We start from the raw sequence: 26503 nt of genomic DNA, 5'->3' as shown, positions 1-26503 counted from the left end.
AATTTAAATTAAAAAATTTGACTCTTTTATATTCTTAATAAAAATGTCAAAATGAATCTCATATGTTAGTCTAATGATCAACGTGTTCATTATTTTAGGTGTGACTTATATTCTAGTCGCACTAATCACTTTACTATTAGTATTTTGTCTTCCTCTTATAATTTCATAAAAAAACCCAAAAATTACTTATTTATCTCAGTCTAACATATTAATCTAATATATTTCATTTAAAAATGAATGCTAGCATATGAGGTCAATTAATTATGTAAAATTTATTTGAAAATAGAAAAATACTATAGATAATCTAGTTTATTCAAATTGAATTCCAGCTATTTTATTTATAAAATAAAAACCGAAACAAACACGATTTTTTTTTTTAATTTCTGGAATTCTTTTTCCTTGAAAATGGGCGTATAGACTGGTGCATGGCGTGAACAATTTTTTTCAAATGCTGAAAATTCTTGTCCAATTTTCTCAGTGAAGGCTTTTAAATTGTGAAGTACATTAATGGATCTCATTTTCAGGTAAAACTACCGAACACTTGTCAAAATGATGGGAGAATGAAACACGTAATTGAACATGTTCCAGTCAACCGGCTGTATTTGTCTGTCTGTGTTATAAGTTATGGTACAAAATAGAAAGTTGTCTGAAAAAAAAAATTGAAGTGATAAATGATGAAATCAAGTAATTTGGTCAACAAACAATAAAAAACAGTTCATCAACCAAATTTGAACCAAATCAGTTTTAAAATAAGATCATAAACCCGAATTATTAATTAATAAAATTCTAATTAGAAACTATTGGTTAACTTAACCCACCAATCTCTGCTTTCAAAGTCAATGAGTCTCCGTTGAAAAGGCAGTTTAGCTGAATTTACGAGACTTTCCCGTTCATTTTTCATTTCCTCCCCTTCGTTATGTTTGAACTTCGAAACGACCATGCTTTTAGAAAAAAAACCCAATTTAATAAAAATTTAACTGGAGTTAAATTGATTGAAGTCATGATTTTTAGTTCAATCACTTTAGCTAAATGAATTTAAGTGTTCATATTCACGTCATAAGATTAAATCATAAGAATTATCTATTAATAATGTGTGGTATAACTTGTTATTGTTAATTATGTGTGAATTGTACATTCAATGGTTTAATAATATTGAAAGGTTTTTAAATGAATGTAATAAAAATTTGAAGAAAAATATAATTAAACACCATTTTTCTTAAAACTAATATATAATTTAAAAATTAATTTTACTCCGATTCATTTCTAATGTTTCATTTTAACATATATGAGTGAATTTATAAATTAATTTAGAGTCAAAAATTAATTATATTATTTAAGAGGTCAAATGATAAATTTATCATCTATTATTTTATAATTTCATATTTTTAAAGATTTAATTTTTATTTTTTATTTTTTAAGTGTTAAAGTACAATTTTGCCATATATTTATAACAGGATTAAAATAACAATTTTTATTTTGGGCTTTTGCCTAACTCTTTAAATACACCACGATTAATATATATAATTGAATCGTTAAAACTATTAATTATAAATTCAATAGGTTGAATTGATTAGTTAAATCTAATTTTTACATGCATCCAATTACATAATTATTATAACAATGTTAAAAAAATTAAACAAAAAAATCAAACCAAACATACTTTCGATTTTTTTATTAAAAGATTTCTTTTAACATGAAAATATTAATTTGGGGTGAAAATAAATATGACATATAATTGAAAATTGGATAAAGTACATTTGACATAATGGTATTATATTGAAGTAATATAAATCTAAAAGGTTAATGGTTTAAACTAAATAAAATTTTGAAAAGAAAAGTATATAAGTGAACTTTTACCAATTCAATCAAGCTTTTTTCTTATCATTTTCCTTTTGCCTTTTGAACCATTTTTGGTCGGTTCAAATATCCTTTGGTTTTTAAATAGTATTTAAATGCATGTCATTAAATAAATTTCGATTTAATCATGAATCTAATAAGATTTTTTATTCTATACAAAATATATTTATTTTTAAAATTTTTAAATTGAAATAAAAATGATAATGAAATATAATTTTTTTGTATTTTTAATTATTAATTTAATGGAAATTATTAAACATTAATGTATTTATCTGATAAGTCTTAATTTTTTATTATTGAAATACCAATTAAAATGAAAGTTTAATATAACGTAAATATAAATTGTAACTAATACTTTTTTTAATATTAAAAATTTTATATATTTTATTCCATTTAGCCATTTAATAATTAAAATATCAATAAAATTTAAATTAAAAATTATTTAAATAATTTAAATAATAAAGCAATGTAATTTAATAAAAATATTTTTTAATAATTGAGGGAGGGGTGTGAGATCACTTGAGATTAAAGTTTAATGCTGTTATCACTAAATCAAAAATTTGTTGAAATAAATATGATATATTAATTTTACTCAAATTATTTTTATAAATATGACGTCATCGATCAACAATCACGTTTTAGGTGATAGCGGAGATAAAATTAAACTAATTCTTTAAATTTTATAAAAATAATATATTAAATGAAAAACAATAAAAAATATATTAAGTAATATATATGGCCACCAGGATTCTATTTGAAAAGTCATACTTAATAGGCGTTTGATCCTTTACCCAATCACATAATAAAAACCAACCCATTCCACCAATTCCTCCCATTTTTATTTTTCATTTCAAATCCTAAAAAGTAACTAACAACTGAAAACCATGTTTCTGTTGTTACGTTACTGTTCCTTCTTCTTCTTTGTTTTCCTCTGTTTTTACCCGCGTTCTTGTTTCCCAGCCAGAATCACACCCGAACAAATAACTGTCATAACTACCGATGATACTCACAAGTCCACGTGGTTTAATTTCACTCGTTTTAAAGGCGCCGATAAGGACAGCCACGTCATCAACGGCATGTCGGAGCTCAAGAAGTACTTCCAACGTTTCGGGTACTTGTCCATCCCCGACGGCCAAGACGGCAACTTCACCGACGTTTACGACACTCAATTCGAATCCGCCGTCATTTTATACCAACAAAAGCTCGGGTTACGGGTCACCGGAAAACTCGATTCAGACACGATATCGACGATCATGTCGCCGAGGTGCGGTGACACTGATACCGCTCCGGGGATGATCCATGCAACGAAACACTTTACTTATTTTGATGGAAGGCCGAGATGGAACACCAAGTCGGGTTCGGATATGCCTATGACATTAACATACGCTTTTTCTACTTCAGACATGATTAATTACATAAGCTTATCGGAAATTAGAACAGTTTTTAATAGTTCGTTTACAAGATGGGCTTCGGTGATTCCAGTAAACTTTACGGAAACAGAAGACTATGAATCGGCCGATATCCGAATCGGGTTTTTCGGCAGAGATCACGGAGACGGGGAACAGTTCGACGGGGTTTTAGGTGTTTTAGCTCACGCGTTTTCGCCGGAGAACGGAAGGCTTCACTTCGATGAAGCTGAAACGTGGGCCGTCGATTTCGATAAAGTGAAATCAAAGGCGGCTGTTGATTTGGAATCGGTGGCGACGCACGAGATTGGTCATATACTTGGGTTGGGTCATAGTTCGGTGAAGGACGCCGTCATGTATCCAAGCTTGAGTCCTCGGAGCAGAAAAGTAGACCTCAAACTTGATGATGTAAAAGGTGTCCAAGCTTTGTATGGGTCAAACCCTAACTTCAAGTTCAGCTCTTTGTGGGAATCTGAAATTTCTTCTAACAAAGGAAATGGTCTCGTTTGTAGATCATCAAAATGGACTTTTGCTTTGGTAGTGCTAGTGTTTTTTATTCTTTAGATGATGATTTAGTTTTTTTTTTATAGGATTATTTATGGGTGAAGGAAAAATATGTTCACACCCATTATTTAAAACAATTCTTTGGTTTTCGAAGATGTAAATTCGTAATTTTACTCTTATTTTTGTCCAGATATGATTCAAATATAGGTCTCTAAAACAAATGTACATATATGTGCTCAAGTTCAGATGTATGCTAGAGATGAAAGTCTGACACAAATGAAAATTGACAATTGACGTGTTGTGTTTTTGTTGGTACCAAAAAGTGGCGTAAAAATCAGAGTAAATTCACCCTGCATGGACGAAGAGCTGTGAGGTATGCATGAGGGAATTAAGTTAAAAAAAGGGAAGAGCAAAGAGTAAGAGAGAATGAAGAGATGAGATTGGAGCTCGAAGAAGAGTGTGAGGAGCGAAGAGAGTCCTTAGGGAGCAAATGGGATGTAAATATGGGTTGACTTCCCATGTCATATGTTGCCTCCTGATATGCCGACCGATCACTCATTGGTTCATTGTTAGATTGAAAACTTGGCATGAGGTGATTAAGCTGTAAGGTATTTAAGTGATAACTGATGAATGTTTCGTCAAAGTAGTCCACCATAAAAAATGGTTGGTTTGTGTGTTCTCTATGATATGGCGGAACGATTCTTATGGTAGAAGAAAGACGCTTGACGGAATTAGGAGGTTGTGAAGCTCCAGCAAGGGTTCACGCATAAGTTCAACGTTTTCACTTTTCAGATATGGCAAATCCCAGTTTCTATTGGATGATCCAGTCATTCGGGATTTCTGCAATATCGAGCCTAATGCAAAGAGAAGTCTTAATCGAGTTCTTTTATTGCTTGACATTTTCCATTTCAATCCAACTACAAGCAGCTTCTTTAATCACTCTTTGTTCTCTCATAAGCTTTCGCATTACACTCATTTGCCCCCATTTGTGATAGTAGGCAAAAATGTTAGACATCATTACATAAACATAATCATTGTAACCTTCCAATTCAATTACCTTTGCGGCTGCAATCATTGCGACCTTCATATCGGTACAAACTCCACAAGCACCGAGCAAAGCCTTCCAAACAACAGCACAAGGTCCGAAACCAAGTTCATAAATCAGCTTCCCAGCTCTCCAGGTCTCTCCTCGTTGACCCATCAGCCGAATCAAACAACAGCAATGTTCAACGGTAGACTGAATCCCATAATCATTGATCATCGACTCAAAGTACTGATACACCTGTTGAAGCGGTGTTTCATTTTGAGAACATCCAGCTAACACATTAAGAAATGTGACCCAGTCAGGGTTCAAGTCCCTTTTGGTTTTTAGCTGTTCGAAAAGCTGGATTGCTTTCGTTGAATCACCATTGTGAGCATAACCAGAGATCATGGCATTCCAGGTCACTAAATTCTTTTTAGGTAAAGACTGAAACATAGACTCAGCGTTCTTAATCTGCCCACATTTGGAGTACGTGTCAATGAGAGCACTTCCCACAACAACAGATGTATCCAAGCCACGCTTTATTGTACAACAATGGGTCAAAATTCCCCATGTTAAAGCTGAGAGACTTGCAATTCCATTTAGAATTATTGAAAATGAGAACTCATCCATTTGAACATCATTGGAGTGCATTTCATTGAAAAACCGAAGAGCCTCCCGCGGTCGATTTCGATTAACATATCCTGTCATAATCGAAGTCCATGTAGATGAATTCGGGTTCGGCATATTAGATAAAAGATCGATTGCATCATCTATGTTGCCAAACTGAGCAATCCCACTAATCAATTCATTGTAAGATATAGTATCACGGATAGGCATTTCGCCCCATACACTGAAGGCTTGTTCAAGGTTTCCATTTCTAGCACAGGCTGCTAAAACTGAATTCCATGAAATAATATCATTATCAATCATAGTATTAAAAACCAAAATGGCATCGCCCACAGCCCCACATTTTCCGTACGTATCAATCAAACAATTCCCAACAACAACAGCACATTCAAAGCCAAATTTCAAAACTTTGGAGTGAATTGACTTGCCTAATTGCAAAAACCCCAGCTGACCACAAGCAGCCAAAGCCGATGTAAATGAGTACTCATTGCAGCAAACTTCAGACCTATGAAGCTCAAGAAACAAACCCAAAGCTTTTCGGAACTTCCCGGTTTGAACATACCCAGAAATCATAGAGTTCCAAGAAATAACACTCGGTTGAGGAATTTCAACAAACAGCTTATCCGCCTCACACAACAAGTCAATTCGCCGATAAAACCTCATCAAAGCATTAGAAACAAACGCATTGGAGGCAAACCCAGATTTCAAAACGCAGCAATGAAGCTGTTGGCAGTAAGAGATATAACCCAGATCAGTTGAGATTCGAACCAGGTGCACTAGGGAGTAGTCATTTGGTTTAATACCGGAGTGGAGCATCTTTGAAGCCTCGTATAACGCAAGGTCCATGTCAGTGCCTCCGTTAGCAAGGATTGAAATGAGGTTGAGCCATGGTTCAAAGCTTTCTTTTAGAACTTGGTTGTAAATATTGTTGCTTTGAGAGACGATATTGGTGCTAATAAGGTGATTTGATAGGAGATTATATGATCGCTGCTGTTGTTTAAGCTGGTAGTTTTGGACTCTCCCCAAGAGTGTTCTTCGCATAGCTTTTAATATATAGCTTGGAAATATAAAGAATCTTTCGGACGCTTTAAACCTTTTAAGAGTCTATACTACTTAAGATTTATATTTTATACCGTCTATTTATAATTTTTATGTTATTAATAAATCATTTAAATTTATAAATACTAGATTTATAATTTGATATATCATTAAAATATTTTAAATTTAAATTCATTTAAAATATTTAGGTCGGGATCAATGTAATAAAAATATGATATTGTAATAGATTTAAATTTATACGCATTTTAATTAGAATAAAATATTTAGACTAACTAATAACATAATAAAATTTGAGGTATCAAATTATGTCAAAATTAAAATAAACATATTAAATCTTAAATTTGAGCAAAGTATATGGACTAAAACTGAAATTTAAACATTCTTATATAATATAGAAAAAAAATAGAGGGATTGGAATTGAAATTAGACATTATCTTACCCAAAAAGGAAAAAGAAGAGAGAAAGCAATTGACATGTGTGATGTAAGGAAGGCCTAAGTATTCCATATAAACCTTGTGTGGGTAGAAAGAAATTACAACAATTGCCTATAGTTTTTATTTAGTTGTCTACAGCATCTTGATCCCATACTGCAATGTTATTTTGAATATTTATTTGCTTTTATTTAGTTCTGTATTGAAATGAAAGATTAGAAGACAACCGCTAAGGGATCCTAATGTCAAGGATTAAAAAGATAGTGTACTGATTTGCAAAAATAAGATGGTTTTTATTTTTTCAATCTATTACTAACAAGTAACAACAACGTTACGTGAGACTCACATTGCAATTTTCACATCAACTTCGTGTGGTAGCGTGTCAAATTACTTTTATTATTTTAAAGCGTTGAAAATTATAATTTACCTGTTTAAGGACTGCATTGAAATTATTAAAATGATTAAATCCAAATATGTTTTAAAAAATTAAGTGTAATCTAATAAGAATGATTTTAAAAAAAATCTAATTTAAGAAATATTTTAGAAATATAATAAAATAGGTAAACTACATCCAATGTCACTAAACTATTAATAAGTTTACGTTTTAGTTACTCAATTTTAAAAAAGTTATAACATGTCCACTGAATCATTCAAAAGTTTTCATTTAAATTAATGGACTGTTAAAATCAATGTTGTATTGCCTTCTCTGTTTGCACTGCCTACACACTACACCAATTGAAAGATTTCCTTCACCTTCTCTTTTATAATTTAGTTTTTTTTTCATGAAACAACTTTGAACGTTATGAATCTATAAACTAAAATTTAATCGGTATTTTTCTATGATTTATGACTGTCAAATCGAATAGAATCTAACGAATGTTCTTCTATTCATCGATGGGCACTAATCTATAATACCGATTATCGAATCGTCGCCTGGAGCTCTTTAGCTAAAACTTTTTCTTAAAAGAACTTAACAGTCTAGTGACTTAAATAAATTTTTTTTAATAATTTATTGATTTAAATAAAAACTTACAAAACTATTTTATACTTTTTAGAATTGAATGACTAATGTATTAATAATTTAATGAATTTGGTACAGTTTACTCAAATAAAAAGAGAACTTTTAAGTTAAGGCAATAAGGGGCCAATACCTTACTTTACTACCCTCTATATTTCTTTCTTTACCTTTCGTGTTCGACGCACGTTCACTATTTCACCCTCCATCACTCTCAATCTTTTTCTTAATTAATAAATTAAAATAATATAGAAAGAAGGTACTGCTGATAAATTAAGTGCAGAGAAAAACTCGGCAAACGCCATAATTAAAGATTTTGTTGTTTTGCTCTCGATCTCTCCGCCCAAATCTTGTAGACGCCAAGCAGATAAATTTTGTGATTACTCTTTTCTTTCTCAGATCCCTTCGAAAGCGATTCTTCTTCTTCTTTTTATTCTTTTTAAATTGAATTGAAGTTGCTGATTCGAAATGAGTACGGCCGACCTTCTCAGCATCGAGCCTTTAGAGCTCAAGTTTCCTTGTAACTTTCTTGTACCCCTTTTATTTCTCTTGGATCTAAGATTTATGTTTCTTTTTTCTAGGTTTAATTTTGATTATTATTTTTTTGTGTGTGTGTTGTGGCTTTGGTGAATAGTTGAACTGAGGAAGCAGATCTCGTGTGCTCTTCAATTGTCGAATAAAACTGATAATTATGTAGCTTTCAAGGTATTCGTCTTCATTTTCTAATTTCTTAATTCGATGGTAGTGTTATTTGTTTTTATAACTTTTTATTTAGGATTTATCATGATCTTCTTACTTTTTCTTAAGGTTTTGTTTGGTTGCTGACTGATATCATGATTAAAGTATTTGAACCTGAAATTTTGAAATTATAATTTTAAATCTCAGATTTTGGAATTTTAGATTTCCTTTTTAGTTAATTGATTCAATTTTCAGGTGAAAACGACAAATCCAAAGAAGTACTGCGTTCGTCCCAATACGGGGGTCGTTTTGCCTCGATCCACATGCGATGTTGTTGGTACATTAAATGAGTTATATTTGCTTGAAAGTTTGGGGCTTTCTTGGTTTTATCGTTATTGGGTTCAGGATTACTTCTAAACGAACTGCTGGTTTTAATTTTAGTTACCATGCAAGCGCAAAAAGAGGCTCCTCCTGATATGCAATGCAGGGACAAATTCCTCCTTCAAAGTGTAAAGGTAAATGATGGTGCATCCGCAAAGGATATAACTGCAGAAATGGTATGTAATTGTTTGCATTACACTGTTTTGCTTAATACTTACTGCCGTGTTTTTTTACAATTTATGACTTATGGGAGTCTTCCTTTTTAAAGTTCAACAAGGAAGCTGGGCATGTGGTTGAGGAGTGCAAATTGAAAGTGGTTTATGTTTCTCCACCTCAACCACCTTCACCTGTACGTGAAGGTTCAGAAGAAGGGTCTCCACCAAGAGTTTCTGCTTCTGACAATGGGCATGCAAATGCTGCTGAGTTTGCTGCAGTGAGAGCTTGCTGGATATGTTTTTGTTGTTCTCTTTTTCAGTGTACATTATTTTCAAATGCTAATAGTGTGCATTTTGTTCTGAATGCAGGCTGCAAAACAATTCTCTGAGGGGCTTGAAGCTCAAGATAAATCTTTTGAGGTAAAGTTGAATTCTGTATTTTCTGTGTCACTTTGTGCTGCTGCATGTGCACGCTTTATTTTGATTTGTCTTGTCTTGTGTCGATAATGGTCATGTTTGGTAGTCTAGATAATAAGGTCCATGCTTTTAGGTTAGGTATTTGTATTCGCTTGCTCAATTGATGGCCAGGGTAAGAGAGTCAGCTTTTATCCCTTTACAAAAAAAAAGTTATTCTAATATTTGAGAGTTAAATATATAAGCTACTAGAGATCTTACTGAGCTTGTGTGTCTAAATCTGTGGTTCTGTAGTCTGTAAGGGCCCAAGTTTTCTCAAGTTAGGTACCTCATCAATCAAGATAGCATTCAGCAATTTGGGACTTTTAGGTGTACTGGAGCCAAATGAATTAGTCATGTCTTTTTTATGAAACCTTAAGACTCGTTAGAGAGACTCAGATCTCTTAGGTTTCTGATAAAAATTCTGCTTACCTTTAATTATTGCATAGGTCCCTTTTTAATAGAGATTACAATTATTAAATAGAGTATATGAACTAAATAAGGTTTTACCAAACACAACTGCTATTCTAAGAGTCCTAAAGCAGTTCTTTTATCATGAGAGTCCTACCTAACTTCTCCGAAAAATAATAAAAAAACTTTTATTAAGAGTCCTATCTAACTTCTCCTAAAAATAATAAAAAAACTTTTATTAAGAGTCCTATCTAACTTCTCCTAAAAATAATAAAAAAAACTTTTATTAAGATTCCTATCTAACTTCTCCTAAAAATAATAAAACAACTTTTATTAAGAGTCCTATCTAACTTCTCCTAAAAATAATAAAACAACTTTTATTAAGAGTCCTACATCTACAACAGACCATATAAATGTTGCAAAGATTGCAGGTGTTGGTGATAATATGTAAGAGTTCCCATTATCCTAGATATAACTAATGGATTGTATCTGAATGCAAAGCTGGGAAACTAGTATTTTTAGATTGAATGTAATTCTTGGTTAAGAGGAACTAGGATTATGTTGATATTGAAGGATGTGCTGATTCAAACTTGTGTTTAGATGGTTGTCATAGCTTTTTTAGGGGCCGAATTAAATGTCTATGATAAACTTTTTTGATAAATTGATCATCTAGAAATTATTTTGGGGAGTGTTGCATTTGTTTTATGTTGGAAATTTGAACTTCTTTTAGGGAATATAGCATACACTGTTGTTCATGTACAAATTTTTTTTACTTCTGTTGCATTAAGTTCGTTTTGCTGCTTATACGGTACTAAAGTCTTGAGAGTCTGAGTGAGCTACTTTCTTATTTGACCACCTGTTATTTATTGAGGATTAATCACCACTTTAGTTAATGGCCAAAAGCCAAAAGGGAAAAGGAAAAAAAGGAATCCCAGCACTTTAATAAATGATGCGCTAACTCTATATTGCTAGGATTCTTTTTAAAGAAAAATAATAATTTTAAAACATGCTAAAGGTTGCCCACAAGCCCATCTTATGGATTTGTTATTTCTATGGTGAAACTTCTATTCCATTCCATAAGTTGGACAAAGGGAGAAGATATTTCGGAAGAGATCTACCACCAATTTATCCAGGGCAAAACCAATAAATGTGTGATGGGGACAGATAGAATTTAAAAAATTTTGGGGGCCAAAGATAATAGTTTTGTATGAAGAAGCTTAAATTTAATTTTTGACATTTGAGAGAGATAAAAACTGCAATTTTTTGAATTAACAGAAGTGCTAAAATGATTATATTTAATTATTGGAGGGACTAAAGTTGGGTAAGGCCTTGGCCTGCCCCCTGGCAATTTTTACCCTTGTTCATGTGCATGCATAGCCAGCTTTTGCAGCACCAGGGCATGAAGCTCTTTTATCATTTACGTATATTGCATTTGATGTTGATGCATCTGAAGTATAATAATACTTTCTATAATTGCAGGCAAGAGCTCTTATAACAAAGCTGACTGCAGAAAAAAATAGTGCAATTCAACAAAATAACAAGCTTCGCCAAGAACTGGTGAGGGGAATAAACCGCGACTTTACCTCATAGATTGTAGTTATTTTTATGATTAATTTGAAGATCAACAGAAGTGCTCTTTGGCTTTGCTGAAATGTTATATGATTCCCAGCCCTTTTTTGTTCTGAATGACCAAAGTCCGTAAATTCATTGACCCTTTATTTCAAAATCGAGTCAATGTCGATCTCTTTTCCTTGTTCTCAGACCTTAGAATGACCCGATACCTACTTCCCTCCCATAAATCTTTAACGGATGCCATCTTGTTTATAGTTGTTTATGATGCAGCTGAAAACTTGGAAATATTTCTTCTACCACTAAAACATGTACTTCACTTTTATTATCATGGAAACTTCTTACCTAAAATGATTTTACCAATGTTAGGAACTCTTGAAGCGTCAAAGCAGCAAAAGTGGCGGTGGCGTGTCATTCATGGTTGTCATCCTCATCGGCTTGATCGGTATAATTATGGGATATATCATGAAAAAATAGTCAGAAGCAACTATCTCCTACAATCTTACTGCATATATTCCCTCTTCTTTCCTTCGTCTGAACAAGTATGGTGAAGGAAAAGGGAAGGGGGGAAAAATGGTCTTGGGCTGGTGCATTTTATTAGTTGTTAGTTTTGTGACGTTAGCAAAAACTTGTTAAAAGGTGGGTGTGGATTTGTTAGTCGCACTTTTCATTAACATGCATTCTTTCTATAACTTAAACCAGTGAATTTATCATCACATCATCATCATCTTCCTATTCCTTTCTTTTTGTTGTTAAATTTGTCAGATTCTCACTAGAAACTGTTAATGATTCTACTCGGGTGGTCTTTTTTTGCCTTTTACTATTTGTTTCTCATTTATCATTACAGAACATAACCAGATTGAAGCATTGTTTTGAAGACTTTTATACCGCTTTCTGATTAAAGAACTCAACAAATGTTGCTGCAATACACTTATGCCTATGTTTTGACTCAAGGGGTTGAAGAGGATTTACTATAACAGTGATCATTACAACATGATAAAAGACGAACTGAAAATGTAAAAATTAAAGATGGCTTCAAGAAGAAAAAGAAAAAAATACTTATTTTGCAGTGCTAACTAGTAGAATATGTAACCAATTTCGAATGAACAAAATGGATCTGGTTGAGATTATGCAGGCGCTAATCCGGATTATCTGTGAGCTTTTCCGATAAGGTAGTTGGGGATTCAAGTGCTGCTCTCTGCAAGGAATCTGTCTTTCGTTCTACTTGGTTAATTTGGCAGTTTTTTTCAGCCCCATCTAATAACAGCAGAACCCCAAGTTAGACCTGCACCGAAACCTGCAGCCGCGATTGTATGGCCTGGCTTCACCTTTCCACTTCGAACAGCTTCATCCAATGCCAAAGGAATGGATGCTGCGCTTGTGTTGCCGTAATTTGCCAGATTCGATATGACCTTTTCTGGTGGGAATTCTAAACGTGTTGCGACTGCATCAATAATCCTCTGGTTTGCCTGCATTATTAACAAAGGAATGGTGTATTAGGATGAAAATAAAATCTGTACCCTCTGTACATCTAAATGACATGTACGTACCTGATGGAGCAATAACCAGTCAATATTAGATGCAGTGAGACCAGCTTTTTCCAAGGCAGACTCAATTGATTGCGGCACACATCTGACAGCAAAGCGAAAAACTTCTTTGCCATTCATCTGTACACAAGCATAAGAGGACCTATTTGGAGGAAACTCTAACACTGACCCATTTTCATTGTCGTTTATGGGGGCACCGAGATGTCTGCAACAGGAATGACAGTCAAATTCCTCATACAAAACAATACAATTTTTTTTTCTTTTGAACTCCGCAAGAGAAGCACATACCTTGCACCCTCACCATCACTATGCAAATCAAAGCTTAATAAACCGTCTTCCTCAGCATCACAGGCCAACAGGAGAAGTATGTACATGGTAACTATTGTTCTGGAAGAAAATTTTCATATAACAAATATGATAATGGCACAAATGACTATAAAAGTAACTTCATATTCATAAAGAAGCAAATTAAGCCAATGATTAAGTTCTCCAGAAAACAGAAACACCACACGCAAGTAGAGAGACTAAGCTGATAATCTGTGCATCAGAAACTAGAATGCGTAATACGGAAAAGAGTGAACTTATGAAAGAAGGTATGAAAGTATTATCTGAAGTACAACAGCACCAGCAGCATCTCCAAAGAGAATGCATGTTCCTCTATTGGTCCAATCAACAAATCGAGACATAACATCAGCTCCGATTACTAAAACATTACGGAAACCACCTCCTGTAATTGACAAAGGTAAAACTTTGGTTCTGTAACACATTAATGGCATGGTTTAAGACCTCCTTTCTGCAAAGCAAACAAATTCATTACCCTTAATGTAGCAAGAAGCTGAGAAGAGACCCAGCACAAATCCGCTACATGCAGCGGTAATATCATGAGCTAGTTGAGATTTTGTGCAGCCAAGCTCTCTTTGGACCTTAGAAGATTGCCACAACATAAACAAATTACTGTTTAAATAAGCATCTAGTAGTATCAAGACCTACAAACAAAACCGACGACAAGTGAAGCTCACGGAAAAGCAACCTCTGCTTGAATTATAGACTAAATCCATATAGCCAAACAGTTGTCTTTAACCAAATTTTTTTTAGAAGAGATTTTTGCAATTATCAAAGTTTATGCCTACAATGCTTGATAAAATCAATATAACCGGGACATCTCAATTCTAAATTCCCTGTTTATCTCAGTATATTTAGAAGCAGTCTTCTCTGTAAAATGTCATGGAACCATGCAATCCTAGAGTTTTAGAAACCTACATGCAACTCAGGGCATAAAGTATGAAAATTTTATAGTCATTATATCCTCCTTAATAGATTCTGTGATAAATATTACCCCATTTCCATATACCTTTGGAGCATCACCAAAAATATCTTCGGGAGTAGATGTGCACAACAAGATTAGGTCAAGATCATCAGGTTCAACATTTGCCATTTTAAGAGCTTTCTTTGCCGCTTCAACCGCTAGGTTTCTTAAATTTTCCTTTCCTGTAAGAACAACAGTTAATAGGAATCTCCTCCACAGTGACATTTGGGATGGCAAATCAAAAGAGAAGTAAGCAGCCATCGTTTGTAAATGATTAAAATAATCAAGTTTTAAGCTAGGAGTTTATTTCACATCAATGGCAAAGCAGGAAATGCTAGCAAAAGAGTCTACAATAGAACTGTTACCTGAAATAACCCGACGGTTTCGTATTCCAGTGCGGACAGATATCCATTCATCAGAAGTATCAACTATTTTTGCAAGATCATCATTGGAGACTGAAAGAGATGGCACCTCTGATCCGCAACCAACTAGCTTGCAGCCTTTATTGACAAGCCTGTACTTTTTTGGGAAGTATAAATAGGAAAGCAGAATGCAAGTCAGGAAAGTCATTATCTTTCAATAGGAGAAAAGTAAATAAACAAATAAAAGTAAAGCTCCATCTCAATAACAGTAAATGCCAATAACAGGCGTAGATGTTCGATATGAGAATTCCAGAAACTTAAGTGTCACAAGGGGTTTACACACAACATTTTACTTTATCTTAATCCCCAGACTCCTGAAAGGCTTCTCGATCGCCGTTGTAAGAGAAACACAATGCATAAAATGTGGAACTATCAATCATTAAGGTATCCTCCCAGAGACAAAATAAACCAAAAGATGAATGCACCAATCTATATAGCAACTAAGAAACTTATGTATCAGAACTCTAACCATATTAATCTCATGCTAATCGATGTAAGTAAAGCGTGTGGATATTAACTTGTAACAGAGGAATATTTCTTTATCCAAATGCCGCAAACCACAAACATCTCGTGATTTCCTCTATTCTCATCTCATAATCCAAGGCAAATTTTCCTATATGTATACATAGATAACAACAGACACTACTTCAGCATCAAGCTCTTGGAAGCTGCTGATTATTTCAAAGGACCATTCTTAAGTTTGATGCAAAGCTTCATTAACTGTTAATTTAAGCTAGAAACAAGAACATGCAAATCTAAAACATCTCGTTCATACCAAAATAAAGACATATATGCAGAACTACCATTGCATACACTAGGTGGACCAACAATTTCAGCTAATCACCGAATGAGATCCTAATCTTTGAAATTTAACCAAGTAAATTCCTGAAATGCATGAACCCATGTCCTCAAATGAGATCCTAGTCTTTGTTCATCGAATGTGATTCTAGAGTGTGCAACAAGAATTTCGCCTTCAACTTCACAAATGTAACATGCAAACCACAAAATCCCAGTAAAATAATAGTCTTCTTAAAAGAGACTTTACAACTCAATTGCCATAGAAATAATCATCCAAGGCAACAATCAAACAAGAATCAAATAACATAAGCATAAGAAAATTTACTTGGGTATTCGAGATTGAGAAGAGGACACATGCGTCCCTGCACTTTCAATACTACTCGAGCACACTACCCTCTTAAAGATTCCTTCCGATAAGCAAAACCCAGATCGCGAAACGCCTATTGAAGGTTGAATCTTTGTCCTCAGGCTCGGTGTGAAAAAACCCGATGCCTTGGCCATTTAAACAAAAACCCACACAAAACACAGACTTTACAAATAAAAAAAGGGGGAAAAGAAGAGAAAAAGTTTCATGGATCATTTCTCAGCTAAACTTGAGGGCAACAAAGGCTTTCATTTGAGGTCGTTGTAGGAGAAGATCTTTGGAAAGTCCGAAGATAGAAAAAGAGGGAAAGAAAACGAAGTGAATTTGGCAGACCAATAATGAGGAAAAATCCAATGCCAGTCTTTGATTTTTGTCTCACCATAGAAAAGGGTATATGTTAGTCATGCAAAGTAGTTCATCATTACCCATTATTTTTATTTCTAAGCTGCAAGTGAAGCGATTCAATTCAAGTGTTGGCAGGAATTAGGCAGATCGAGTTTGCTTTTTTTACAAGTAAGTTTTCTATCTAGTTTTTAGCTTTTAATCTTTAATTATGTTTTATAATATATTTTTAATGGAAGTAAAATAATATTTTTTTATTTTAATTATTGAATATAATTAAAAAATATATTATTTTATTATTTTAAATATTATAATATAAAATTTTTAAGTAATAATTAAAGTAATTTAACTTTTATGTAATTAATTTAAAATAATATTATTTTAAAATAATAATTAATTATTATATTTAAAACTAATAACTCTATTTTAGATCCACAAAATTAACTCATTTTTTGTTTACCTCAAATTTTTAATTAATAATTAATAATTATAATTATAATTTTCATAATATTTTACTATATATTTTTGCTTAGAGTTCTAGTAACAACACTATTTTAAAATTATTACGTCATTCATTAATTATTAATTATAATTATTTTTAAATATGTAATCATCGCAATTTTTAATTTAAATGTGAATTTAGAGCTTGATCACATGCTTTTATATATATTATAGATAGATATTTTAATTTATTCATTTTTAGTTTATATTTTTAAAATTTTAAATTAAATTCTATTATTTACAATACCTTGTGGTAAATAAATTTTTTTGAACCAATCAAGCCACTAATTTATCGGTCTGGTCGGTGCGATTGAAAAATATTAAAAATAAAAAAATAATTCAATCGGTTCAATTATTAGTTCAACTAGCCTATATCAGTTTTCAATTCAACAAAATCAATGCCATTATTCAAACAAATATCCTAGCTAATTTCTAATCTGACCATCCAATACAGTTTAAGGGAAACGTTATTGGTGGTAAACATATTGTAGTTTTCACATAATATTTACAAAAAATAAAAAAACACACATTGATTACTTTTATTTGAATCAAAATTGAAATTTTGAAAAGTATAAAATACTTAAAATAAATAGATTAGAAAATAATGATTAAATCCATTACTTATAACATTAGTTGTGAAATTTAATTTAACATATTTAACTATAGTTGAATTTATGATTGAAATTTTAAATTAAAAATTAAAATTGATTAAATCCAAAAATATAAAATTGAAATCGACGAAATTAGAATAAATTAATTAAATTCACTTCAAAAATTAATAATAGAATATGACCAATTATTAATATTTTTTATACACTAAAACCATACAATTTAAAGAATGTTTGAGATATGAATTTGCTCCAATAGTAACTTTTAAGTCATAAAAAATATTAAATCCAAATATTAGAATATTAAAACTTATTTTACTTAAACTTAACCAAAGATAAAATTAAATATATATATTAAATTTTATGTATTAACTTAATAATCAAGATATTTGTCACTTCAAATGTAACCTAAATTTAAGTTACAATACTGTTAAAGTTTAATCTCTCTCTTATAATTAAAAAAAGAAAAATTTAATCTACTCCTACCGAATCCAACAGTAAAAATTGGAAGTTTGTTGAGCTACTAGCGTGTCCAAGTTTTTGTCTATTAGCCACGTAAACAAAAAAATTAAGGCCAATGACTTATTTGATTTTGATTTTATTTCATATTTTAAACTTGTAATTGTATTGTTTTTAAATAACAATGAGGTTGACATAGCATCACTATCCATATAATTGGGTTTTCAACTTATTTCATTAGGTGGTGGGATTTTGATTTTATTTCTTTTTCTTTTTACTTGTAATTTCTATTGTTTTATGAGTGATCACTCTAATCAACAGTTTGTTGTAGCATCATTATTCATACAAGAAATTATTTTATAAATTATTCCCATCATATCATTTAAAATCTTGTTTTTAATTATTTAGTAATATTTCAATAAATTTTTTAATATTATTAACACATAATTTTAATAATTATTTTACCTTAAATTTCGAACCCAATTGAGGTATGGGATTCGGGTTCAAGATTCAGGGTGAGAATTTTGAATTCGGGATTTAAAGTAAAAAATTTACCAATATTATGTGTTAATGGCATTAAAAAATTATTAAATAGTTAGAAATTGACCATAAATAATATGGTGAAAAAATCTATAAAATAATTTTTGCTAACAGAAAATTTCAAGTGTATTTAAGCATCATTTAAAAACAATTAATATTGTTTTTATTAAAATTCTAAACGGTAGATTGAGTTAATTAATGCGTTAAAAAATAGCTTAATGCATGTTTTAGCCATTAAAATTTATCTTTCTTTTCTTTCTATTATGATATTTAATAAAGAAGAAATTACTATTAAAACTATACTTATAAATAATTTATTTAATAACTAAATCATAAGTAGAATGATAAAATATTTATAAATGAATTTTTTTAGACCCAAGTTTAATCTCTAGACATCTTATTTTTAGTTATTTTATTTAAATAGTTCATATAAAATATTAAAGGCAAAAACACTATTATATCAATATTCATTACTTTATTAAAATCTCATTTAAAAGTATTTTTTATAACTGAATTGATATTGTAATGTTTTGAGGTGATTTGTCGTATCAACTCAATCAAGGCATTATATAAGGATAAATTGTGTTACTTGGTTTAATCTAATATCATTAAAAAAATGCCTTTTTACTTCATTTTTTTTAAATGGCTTTTATTTTTAAGATTTTTAAGTGATATTTGACAAATTGAAAAATTAAGTATTAAAAAATTCAATTTTAAATTTAAATTATTAAATTTGTTTGATATATTAGTCAAAATTAAGTGAGATATATAATTAAATTGTTATATAAATGCAAATATTAAGTTATGAAAATTTTTATATTATGTTTTTATCCTTACTTTTAAAACAAAGCCAAAAATTAAAGGGAAAGTTTTTAAAAGATGATATTATGTTAAAAAAGTAAATTAAAATAATTAAAAATATTCTAGATTAAGTGATAAATAACTTATTATTTACTTTATCATTTTTCATAACTTTTTTTTATAAAAAAACTTATTATTTAATTTTTATTATGGATTATTAAAATATTTAAAAAAATTAAATCACATGAATGCTACATATATTGTAATGATATGTAAGTGTCACATGACCACATTGGAAGCGCAATTGTACTAAATCGAATAACAGAATAAAACTTAAGGTGTTGATAAAAAAAATTATATATCAAAATGAAAAAGTGAAGGCCAAATTATGCAGTAAAAAAAAGAAGCAAGGGGTTGGAAACTTGTAATTTTTACAAACCAAATTAAAAGAAAAAAATTAATTATCATTTTTACAGCTTGTAGATAATAAGAAAGCAAGGCAACACCGCACGCCGATCAAATACGAGCAACTCGCCGTTGTTCCCACACACTGAGTCATATCCAGTTCGCCCATCCATCCACGACTCATACTCGAACCCCATCCGCTTCGACACTCGACCGGCAATTACACGGCATACCAACATCGCCCTCCTCCCCTTCCCACCTCCCGCGCTCTCGTGAGCTCCTCCGCTCCCTGCATACGTGCAAATCGTCTTCTCTTTCCCGTCGGAAAACAGCCACGAGTCGTTCACCCCACAGTCCCCCGAGGCAGGACCCAAGCAACGGAACCGCATTACCTCGTTCCCGTCCGCTACGCACCTTGCATTTTCCTCGTCACCAAAAACCGAACAACCCGAACCCGATCCGGACCGAGTCTTAACAGTCTCCCGATACTCCTCGAACCGCGTCACCGTCCTCGACCAACTTTGAACTTTAAAAATCATACCGATGCGACCAGTGAAAGTCCTGGGACTCCAACTCGTATGAAAAATAATCTCTACGACATTCCTAGAAGGATGACCCTCGGCTAACTCGGTCAATGCAGGCAAGACGGTATCATGGTTCCCAACGGGACGTGCAGGGGTAGAGCTAGAGCCACTCCGGCGAGGTCGAGGCGGAGGATCACTTAAATCGGGTTCGGGTTTACCGCCGGACCTCGGAACCAGTTTCGGGTCGGATTTCTTGGGCATTATAACGTCTTTGATGCTTTGAGAACTTCGTCTACAACTGGAACTGAGAATCAAATGCTTGGGATTTGGCTGATAAACATCTTCGAATACTCTCGATTTACATTGCAAATATTTGATCCACCCAATTGCCATATTCGCTCTCTCTTTTTCTTTTCAATTTAGTTTTAATGGGTTCTTTCATTTTTTTTGTTCAGATTTTTTTTTGGTGAAAGAAAAGGAAGGGACATGGCGGGATATTAAATGAGGAATCACTATCAGTGTCGGGTGATACGGAAATGACGAATATGACCTTATGGAACTCCAAAGATTGAGGTCGTGAGGTTATTATTACCCACGTGGGCTCTTGTCTTAAGAAGTGTTCGCTTTGGGTGCATAGGCAAAGATTCTTTAACGACGAAAGCAAGTTGAACGTTGAACATTAAAAACATTCAAATTTTTATTTTTTATAGATAAACATTGTTTTTCCAAATTTTTTCATTTTTTTATAAAATAATGTTGCTGTGGATTGAGTGTTATCTCAATTAAAATAAATATTGTTATTTATATAAAAAAATTATAAATTCCATGTTAAATTATTATTCTCTTATTTATAAATTAAAAAATGATTATAAATAATTATAAATATTATCTCAAAAAGAATAGGCATAATTAAGGCTTATAATTAATTCTAAAAAAATTCCCATGAGATTGTGGGAATTGTTATTTTATTTTCTTTTTTTAGTTTATTTCTGAAATTGTTTTAAAATAAATAAAAGGATACTTCCATAAATTTGAATTTTCAAAGCAAGTATATAATAATATAACCCAGTTTCGAAAAACCGTTAACAATTGATTCCTATGTTTGAAAAGTAGTTTATAATATAGTAAATTAGTTAGAGATAGTGTTGGGCATAGACATGCATCAGTCACTGGAGATTTCATTGGCTCGAGCTAGGAGCATGCCGGCGGGGAATTTACCGGGATGTGAATCAGGAACTACGGCGAGAGTGACGAAGGGAGGATCCGAAGGCACCGTCGCCGGAATTCTCTACAAGTGAACTAATTACGGCAAAAAGTAATGGAGATCAAGGTGGTTTTCGCTTCGTAATAGTGTTATCTTACTCCAAGATTCACCAGCCGCAGGTGCTAAGCCTCCTCTCTCCTACCGGTGACATCAGATTGATAGTTGATATATATAAACCAATCGGATTTCGAGAAAAGAGAAAATCAAATTAAAAAAATTACAAAAAGAAAAAAAAAAGAACCAATAATTATGATGCTAATGTAATTCTTTTTTATTTAGAGAGAGCTTAATATAGTTAATATTTTGATTCAAAAATATTAACTGGTGTTAGCAATTTTTGTCATTTTATACTAATTTTAGTGCCCTAAAAATTGCATCTGAAGCAATTAAATTGTGAATTGTTAGGCATTTGTTATCTTTTATAGCTAAGAATAAGAAAAGAAAAAAAAAACAGGGGAGGGGGGCATTAGGAAATTGAAGAGCAAGAACCGTAGGTTTCTTGCATTTTCTTGTAGTTTTCACCGTAAGTTTCTTCTCTGAATTTTCTTTTTGTTTCTGGGATTTCAATTTTCACGTTTAATCTGATATTTAATAGAAAAGTTGAAGTCTTTTTTTAACCGATCAACGACGATTCAACAGCATGAAATTTGGTCTTTTCCTTTTCCTTCTTTTGCGTTTAATCTTTTAGTTTTAGGGAAAAAGAAATGATGAAACGATGTATACAAATTGCATGTTGACGAATTGGATTTTCGTTACTTTGTTGTTCTTTTGGCGATTCTAGATAATTTTCAGTAAATTTATACGTACCTTTTTATCTGTGGAAATGGGGTTTCGTATATGTTCCATTCATCCATTTATTCTGCAAATTTATATGCTGTTATCATGAAATGACTGCATAAACACACACATACACATTCATGGTGATCATGTGATCTGCTCTTGTAGCAGATGTCGTTATTTTATCAACTGATAGGCTCAAGAAATGTTTACTTGAGGAGGGAATCAGTGACAAACTTGTGAAGGATTGTGACCAGATTAAGCTCTCATTATTCTTTAGGTCTTCAAGTTCTTTGTAAAGAAATATCTAATTTGCTTGACACATTAAGGCAGTTTAAGGTGATGAGAACTTAGTATGTTATTTTTGAATGCAAGTGTTTCATCTTTGGTTGTTCTTGAACTTAAAAGTTCTCAAACTGAATGATGAAATGGCATAGTGGTTTGAGATAAATTATCATTGTAGTAATATCTGTTTCTTTTTGTTACTAACTTTTTGTACTGTTTTCTCATAACCTGATATATATTGCTTTTGGGCTTCTCAGAATTCAGTGCAACTGAATCATCTGACGAAGATGAAACCTCCTTCTATGACACAAAACAGTATTTCACCGAACTCGCTGTTAGTTTTCAATGCTTAAGAAGGGCAGCTGATCGAGCAGATAATCAGAAAGAAACTGAAAATTACTGTGGAAAAGATGCATGGTGATAAAGAAGATTGTGATTCCGGATATCCTCAAATCGAAAGGCGAAAAAAGCTTCCCGATCCAGTTCTAAGAGAGAAAGGGGTTAGCCTTTGGTCTCTGATCAAAGACAATGTGGGAAAGGATCTCACACGAGTTTGTCTCCCTGTTTACTTCAATGAGCCAATATCATCCCTTCAGAAATGTTTCGAGGACCTAGAATATTCGGATCTTTTGGACAGAGCATACAAGTATGGAAAAGAAGTACGTTATTCATGCATTTTATCTTAAATTTCCAGGTTTCTGTTGATACATGCATGCTATTTTCTTCAGGATTTATCAAGTTTTCAAACAACTATAAACAACATAAGGAAAATCTGTATTAGCCTTTGTAACAACTATCAAGTGTTCCTTGCTAGCTTTTTGAGGGTGATGTTGTTACATGTACCTCTTAGATTTGTTGGATTTTTAGACTTGTTGAGATGATTATTATGGTTTTGAGGAACATCAACAGCTGCTTTTGCTTTATATCTGTGCTATCTGATTGTATGCTCTATTTGGAAATTTTCTGTTACTTCGTCAGGGGAACAGCCTCCAACGGATTCTTAATGTTGCTGCATTTGCTGTTTCTGGGTATTCTTCTTCTGAAGGCCGGCATTGTAAGCCTTTCAATCCTTTACTAGGAGAAACTTTTGAAGCGGACTATCCTGAAAAAGGAGTTCGTTTCTTCTCTGAGAAGGTCAGTCTTCAAGATCTATCAATTCAGCTTGCTTCATATTAAGACACAGGCAGCCTTATATTGAACTTAAATTTATAAATTAAGAAACATAACTTAGGTTCCACCTTCCAAAGCAGTTGTCTCGATTTATCTGAATGCGAGTGTGCGAATATTTATGTCGAAGTTTCATAAGAGTAAATGACTTACCTTCCAAGTTGCAACAGGTTAGTCACCATCCAACCCTTATTGCATTTCATTGTGAAGGCAAAGGGTGGAAATTCTGGGGTGACAGTAACCTCCGCTCGAAGTTTTCTGGGCGTTCAATTCAGCTTGACCCTGTTGGCGTTCTGACCCTGGAGTTTGATGATGGGGAAACATTTCAGTGGAGCAAGGTATGCACTACTGGGCTACATATTTACTGGATGTGCTATTTCAGGTTTTCCCATGTTCTAGCTTCCACTTCTTTTTACGTGCTATAAATTGTTCGAACTTCATTCTTTGCAGGTAACTACTAATATTTATAATCTCATCCTTGGTCAAGTATATTGTGATCACCATGGATTGATGCAAATTCGTGGGAACAGCCAATATTCATGCAAACTCAAATTCAAAGAGCAATCTATTATTGAGCGGAACCCTCACCAGGTTAATTGTCAATCCGAGTTTTTCATAAGTTTCTTTCTAGTAGCTCAGTTCTGTTATCTTTGTACCAATACAGAAAAAAATGATGATATGACAGTGCTTTATCCTGGTTCTATTAGTCCACGTTATGCGTTTTTAAATAGTTATTTTCTCTAATAATTGTTTATCCTGTCCTACATTTACTTAGGTCCATGGATTTGTTGAAGACCATTCAGGTAAAAAGGTTGCTACATTATTTGGCAAATGGGATGACAGCATGTATTATGTCAATGGTGAGGTGAAGGGGAGTGGCAAGCCAAAGGTCTGCTGTCCTTCAGAGGCCACCTTGCTATGGAAAAGGAATGAGCCAGCTCCTAATCCGACTCGCTACAACTTAACATCATTTGCGATCACACTAAATGAGATAACACCTGGGTTGCAGGTAGAGATTATGTATTGAACCACTTTCTCATAAGCATTTTCTTTTTCCTCTTATGCATATATAATTGCTTTCTATAGCTTTGTCTGATCCTGGGTATTTGATCATGGAATTAAGGAGAAGCTCCCACCTACAGATTCTAGGCTTCGACCAGACCAACGTCATTTAGAGAGCGGGGAATTTGATAGAGCAAATTCAGAGAAACAACGGTTGGAAAGGAGGCAAAGAATGGTACGTTCCCAACTTCTCAATTTTCAAGTATACATCCTGGATCGTTAACTATCTCGTAACTTAGAAATCAATTATAGTGACATTCGTTAGAACTAATCAATAACTTGTTTTGGAAACTTCCTTGTTGCAAGAGGCAACTCTTACTGCAGTGAGAAATGAATCCTCAAACTAGTGACATAATCAGATTTAGAGTATTGCTTTTACCAGTGAACTTCACTCTGCATTCTTGTCTTGCACAGTCGAGAAAACTACAAGAAAGTGGCTGGAAACCTAGATGGTTCCGGAAAGATGGTAATGGAAGCTACCACTATGTGGGCGGATATTGGGAAGCAAGAGAGCAGGCGAACTGGGATGGATGCCCAGATATATTTGGTGAATTCAACGAAGAAACTGTTGATTCCTCTGGATGATAACTCGACTCGTATTCAACACTTGCATCCATTTCGAAGTAACATGGTTGAACATCTATATTCTAGCTGCCATTTTTTGATGCAACTCTTTGGTTGTCATTTAGACCTGATTATTCATACATGTGCTGATCATGTAATATGAACAAACATTAAGAGATAATCATGGAGCACATTCAGACAAAATTTGATTCCTGATGACCGCCATTATCTGTTCTCAGAGATTGCAGACCAATATTCAGATGTTCATCCCAAGAGGTAACCAATATTTAAACCTGATGCCGCGGATGAATAAGGTCAGTCCCTTCTGTAACATTCTCTTGTGTGCAAATATTTTTGTGTAATTGTAATTAATTTCTTCTTTTTCATTTATTCTAAAGCTCCTTCAATCGAGTAAGCTAATTTCATTTGATAATATGATTTGTGTAATATAAAATGAATTATTTCATTATCTTAGGCTTACCTGTTATATTTGCTTAGGATTTTCTGGATATTGCTCTTTTTTTTTCAAAGGTCTGAAAATGGGAAACACAATATTGCAACATTTTGTTTGTATTTTGGAAAAATTTCATACTTTAAGGAAAAAAAGAAGAGTATATAAATCTAAAAATCATTTTGGTCTTGTTTTCTTTTACGTTTTGGTCTAGAACAAATCCTTATTATTTTATTTATTTCTTTTTATATTTTTGCAGAGAAGTTGGTGGAAGTTCAAGGGATTCATACCATATATAATGAAAGTTTTTGTTTTGAGAAAATGTTAATTTTGAAGGAATTTTTTTATTGATTCAAACATCGATTTTTTAAAAAAATATATTGTATAATATTTCATTTGTAAATTGATAAATTTCACCTTTTGAATTTATTCAATTATTATGTATTACATTTGAATCCAACAGAAATGAGAAGCATATTAACGAAAATACTATTGGTCTCACCATTTTGTCTTAATATTTCTTGTTTTTCCTAATTGCGGCAATAATCTATTGGTTTTATCACAATGCGGAATTAATAATGTACTAGGCCAATTTAACTCGGGACCAAACAGAAACCAAACATATAAAAAATAAAAATAAAAGATAGCAGAATCCATTACAATAGTCCATTTATAGAAAACATCATGCCCAAATTTACAAGCCGAAATGGCCCAAATAAATAAAAAAACCTAAAGGCCCAATGGCC

At 32.5% G+C, this 26503-nt stretch overlaps 6 protein-coding genes across 7 annotated transcripts; 3 read left to right on the top strand and 3 right to left on the bottom strand.

Moving 5' to 3' along the window:
- The first annotated feature begins 2648 nt into the window (after positions 1-2648).
- On the top strand, positions 2649-3952 carry LOC107922924 (metalloendoproteinase 4-MMP). The gene has a single exon (XM_016853128.2). The coding sequence runs from the start codon at positions 2742-2744 to the stop codon at positions 3825-3827; it is 1086 nt and encodes a 361-aa protein (XP_016708617.1). The 5' UTR covers positions 2649-2741; the 3' UTR covers positions 3828-3952.
- Positions 3953-4635: 683 nt separating this feature from the next.
- LOC107922923 (putative pentatricopeptide repeat-containing protein At5g47460) lies at positions 4636-6512 on the bottom strand. The gene has a single exon (XM_016853126.2). It carries the CDS (start codon positions 6457-6459, stop codon positions 4654-4656), a length of 1806 nt encoding a protein of 601 aa, XP_016708615.1. The 5' UTR covers positions 6460-6512; the 3' UTR covers positions 4636-4653.
- Positions 6513-8051: 1539 nt separating this feature from the next.
- LOC107924056 (vesicle-associated protein 1-2) lies at positions 8052-12390 on the top strand. The gene is made up of 8 exons (XM_016854320.2): positions 8052-8443; positions 8558-8628; positions 8857-8938; positions 9043-9158; positions 9251-9415; positions 9507-9557; positions 11481-11558; positions 11940-12390. Exons 1-8 carry the CDS (start codon positions 8392-8394, stop codon positions 12045-12047), a joined length of 723 nt encoding a protein of 240 aa, XP_016709809.1. The 5' UTR covers positions 8052-8391; the 3' UTR covers positions 12048-12390.
- A 47-nt stretch (positions 12391-12437) lies between these two features.
- LOC107924055 (3-oxoacyl-[acyl-carrier-protein] synthase III, chloroplastic) lies at positions 12438-16481 on the bottom strand. Its single transcript, XM_041080519.1, has 8 exons — positions 15969-16481; positions 14789-14937; positions 14469-14605; positions 13935-14040; positions 13727-13844; positions 13406-13471; positions 13121-13322; positions 12438-13039 (listed from the first exon to the last, which is right to left on the bottom strand). Exons 1-8 carry the CDS (start codon positions 16142-16144, stop codon positions 12818-12820), a joined length of 1176 nt encoding a protein of 391 aa, XP_040936453.1. The 5' UTR covers positions 16145-16481; the 3' UTR covers positions 12438-12817.
- Positions 16482-19625: 3144 nt separating this feature from the next.
- LOC107923680 (uncharacterized) lies at positions 19626-20719 on the bottom strand. Its single transcript, XM_016853859.2, has one exon. It carries the CDS (start codon positions 20578-20580, stop codon positions 19729-19731), a length of 852 nt encoding a protein of 283 aa, XP_016709348.1. The 5' UTR covers positions 20581-20719; the 3' UTR covers positions 19626-19728.
- A 530-nt stretch (positions 20720-21249) lies between these two features.
- On the top strand, positions 21250-26244 carry LOC107923200 (oxysterol-binding protein-related protein 2A). 2 transcript variants are annotated; one of them, XM_041080518.1, is made up of 9 exons: positions 21250-21974; positions 22771-23172; positions 23492-23647; positions 23851-24018; positions 24131-24271; positions 24456-24689; positions 24804-24917; positions 25546-25620; positions 26017-26244. In XM_041080518.1, the coding sequence occupies exons 2-9, from the start codon at positions 22924-22926 to the stop codon at positions 26083-26085; spliced, it is 1206 nt and encodes a 401-aa protein (XP_040936452.1). In that variant the 5' UTR covers positions 21250-21974; positions 22771-22923; the 3' UTR covers positions 26086-26244. The 2 variants fall into 2 exon arrangements, with proteins under 2 accessions (XP_040936452.1, XP_016708908.2); XM_016853419.2 differs by lacking the exons at positions 25546-25620; positions 26017-26244 and adding an exon at positions 25157-25362 and having other exon boundaries at positions 21253-21974.
- The last annotated feature ends 259 nt before the right edge of the window (positions 26245-26503 follow it).

This window comes from Gossypium hirsutum, chromosome A11 (assembly GCF_007990345.1).
Source record: "Gossypium hirsutum isolate 1008001.06 chromosome A11, Gossypium_hirsutum_v2.1, whole genome shotgun sequence".
Taxonomy (NCBI): Eukaryota; Viridiplantae; Streptophyta; class Magnoliopsida; order Malvales; family Malvaceae; genus Gossypium; species Gossypium hirsutum.
The sequence above is the reverse complement of the archived record's forward strand: the minus strand, read 5'-3'. Positions and strand labels throughout refer to the sequence as shown.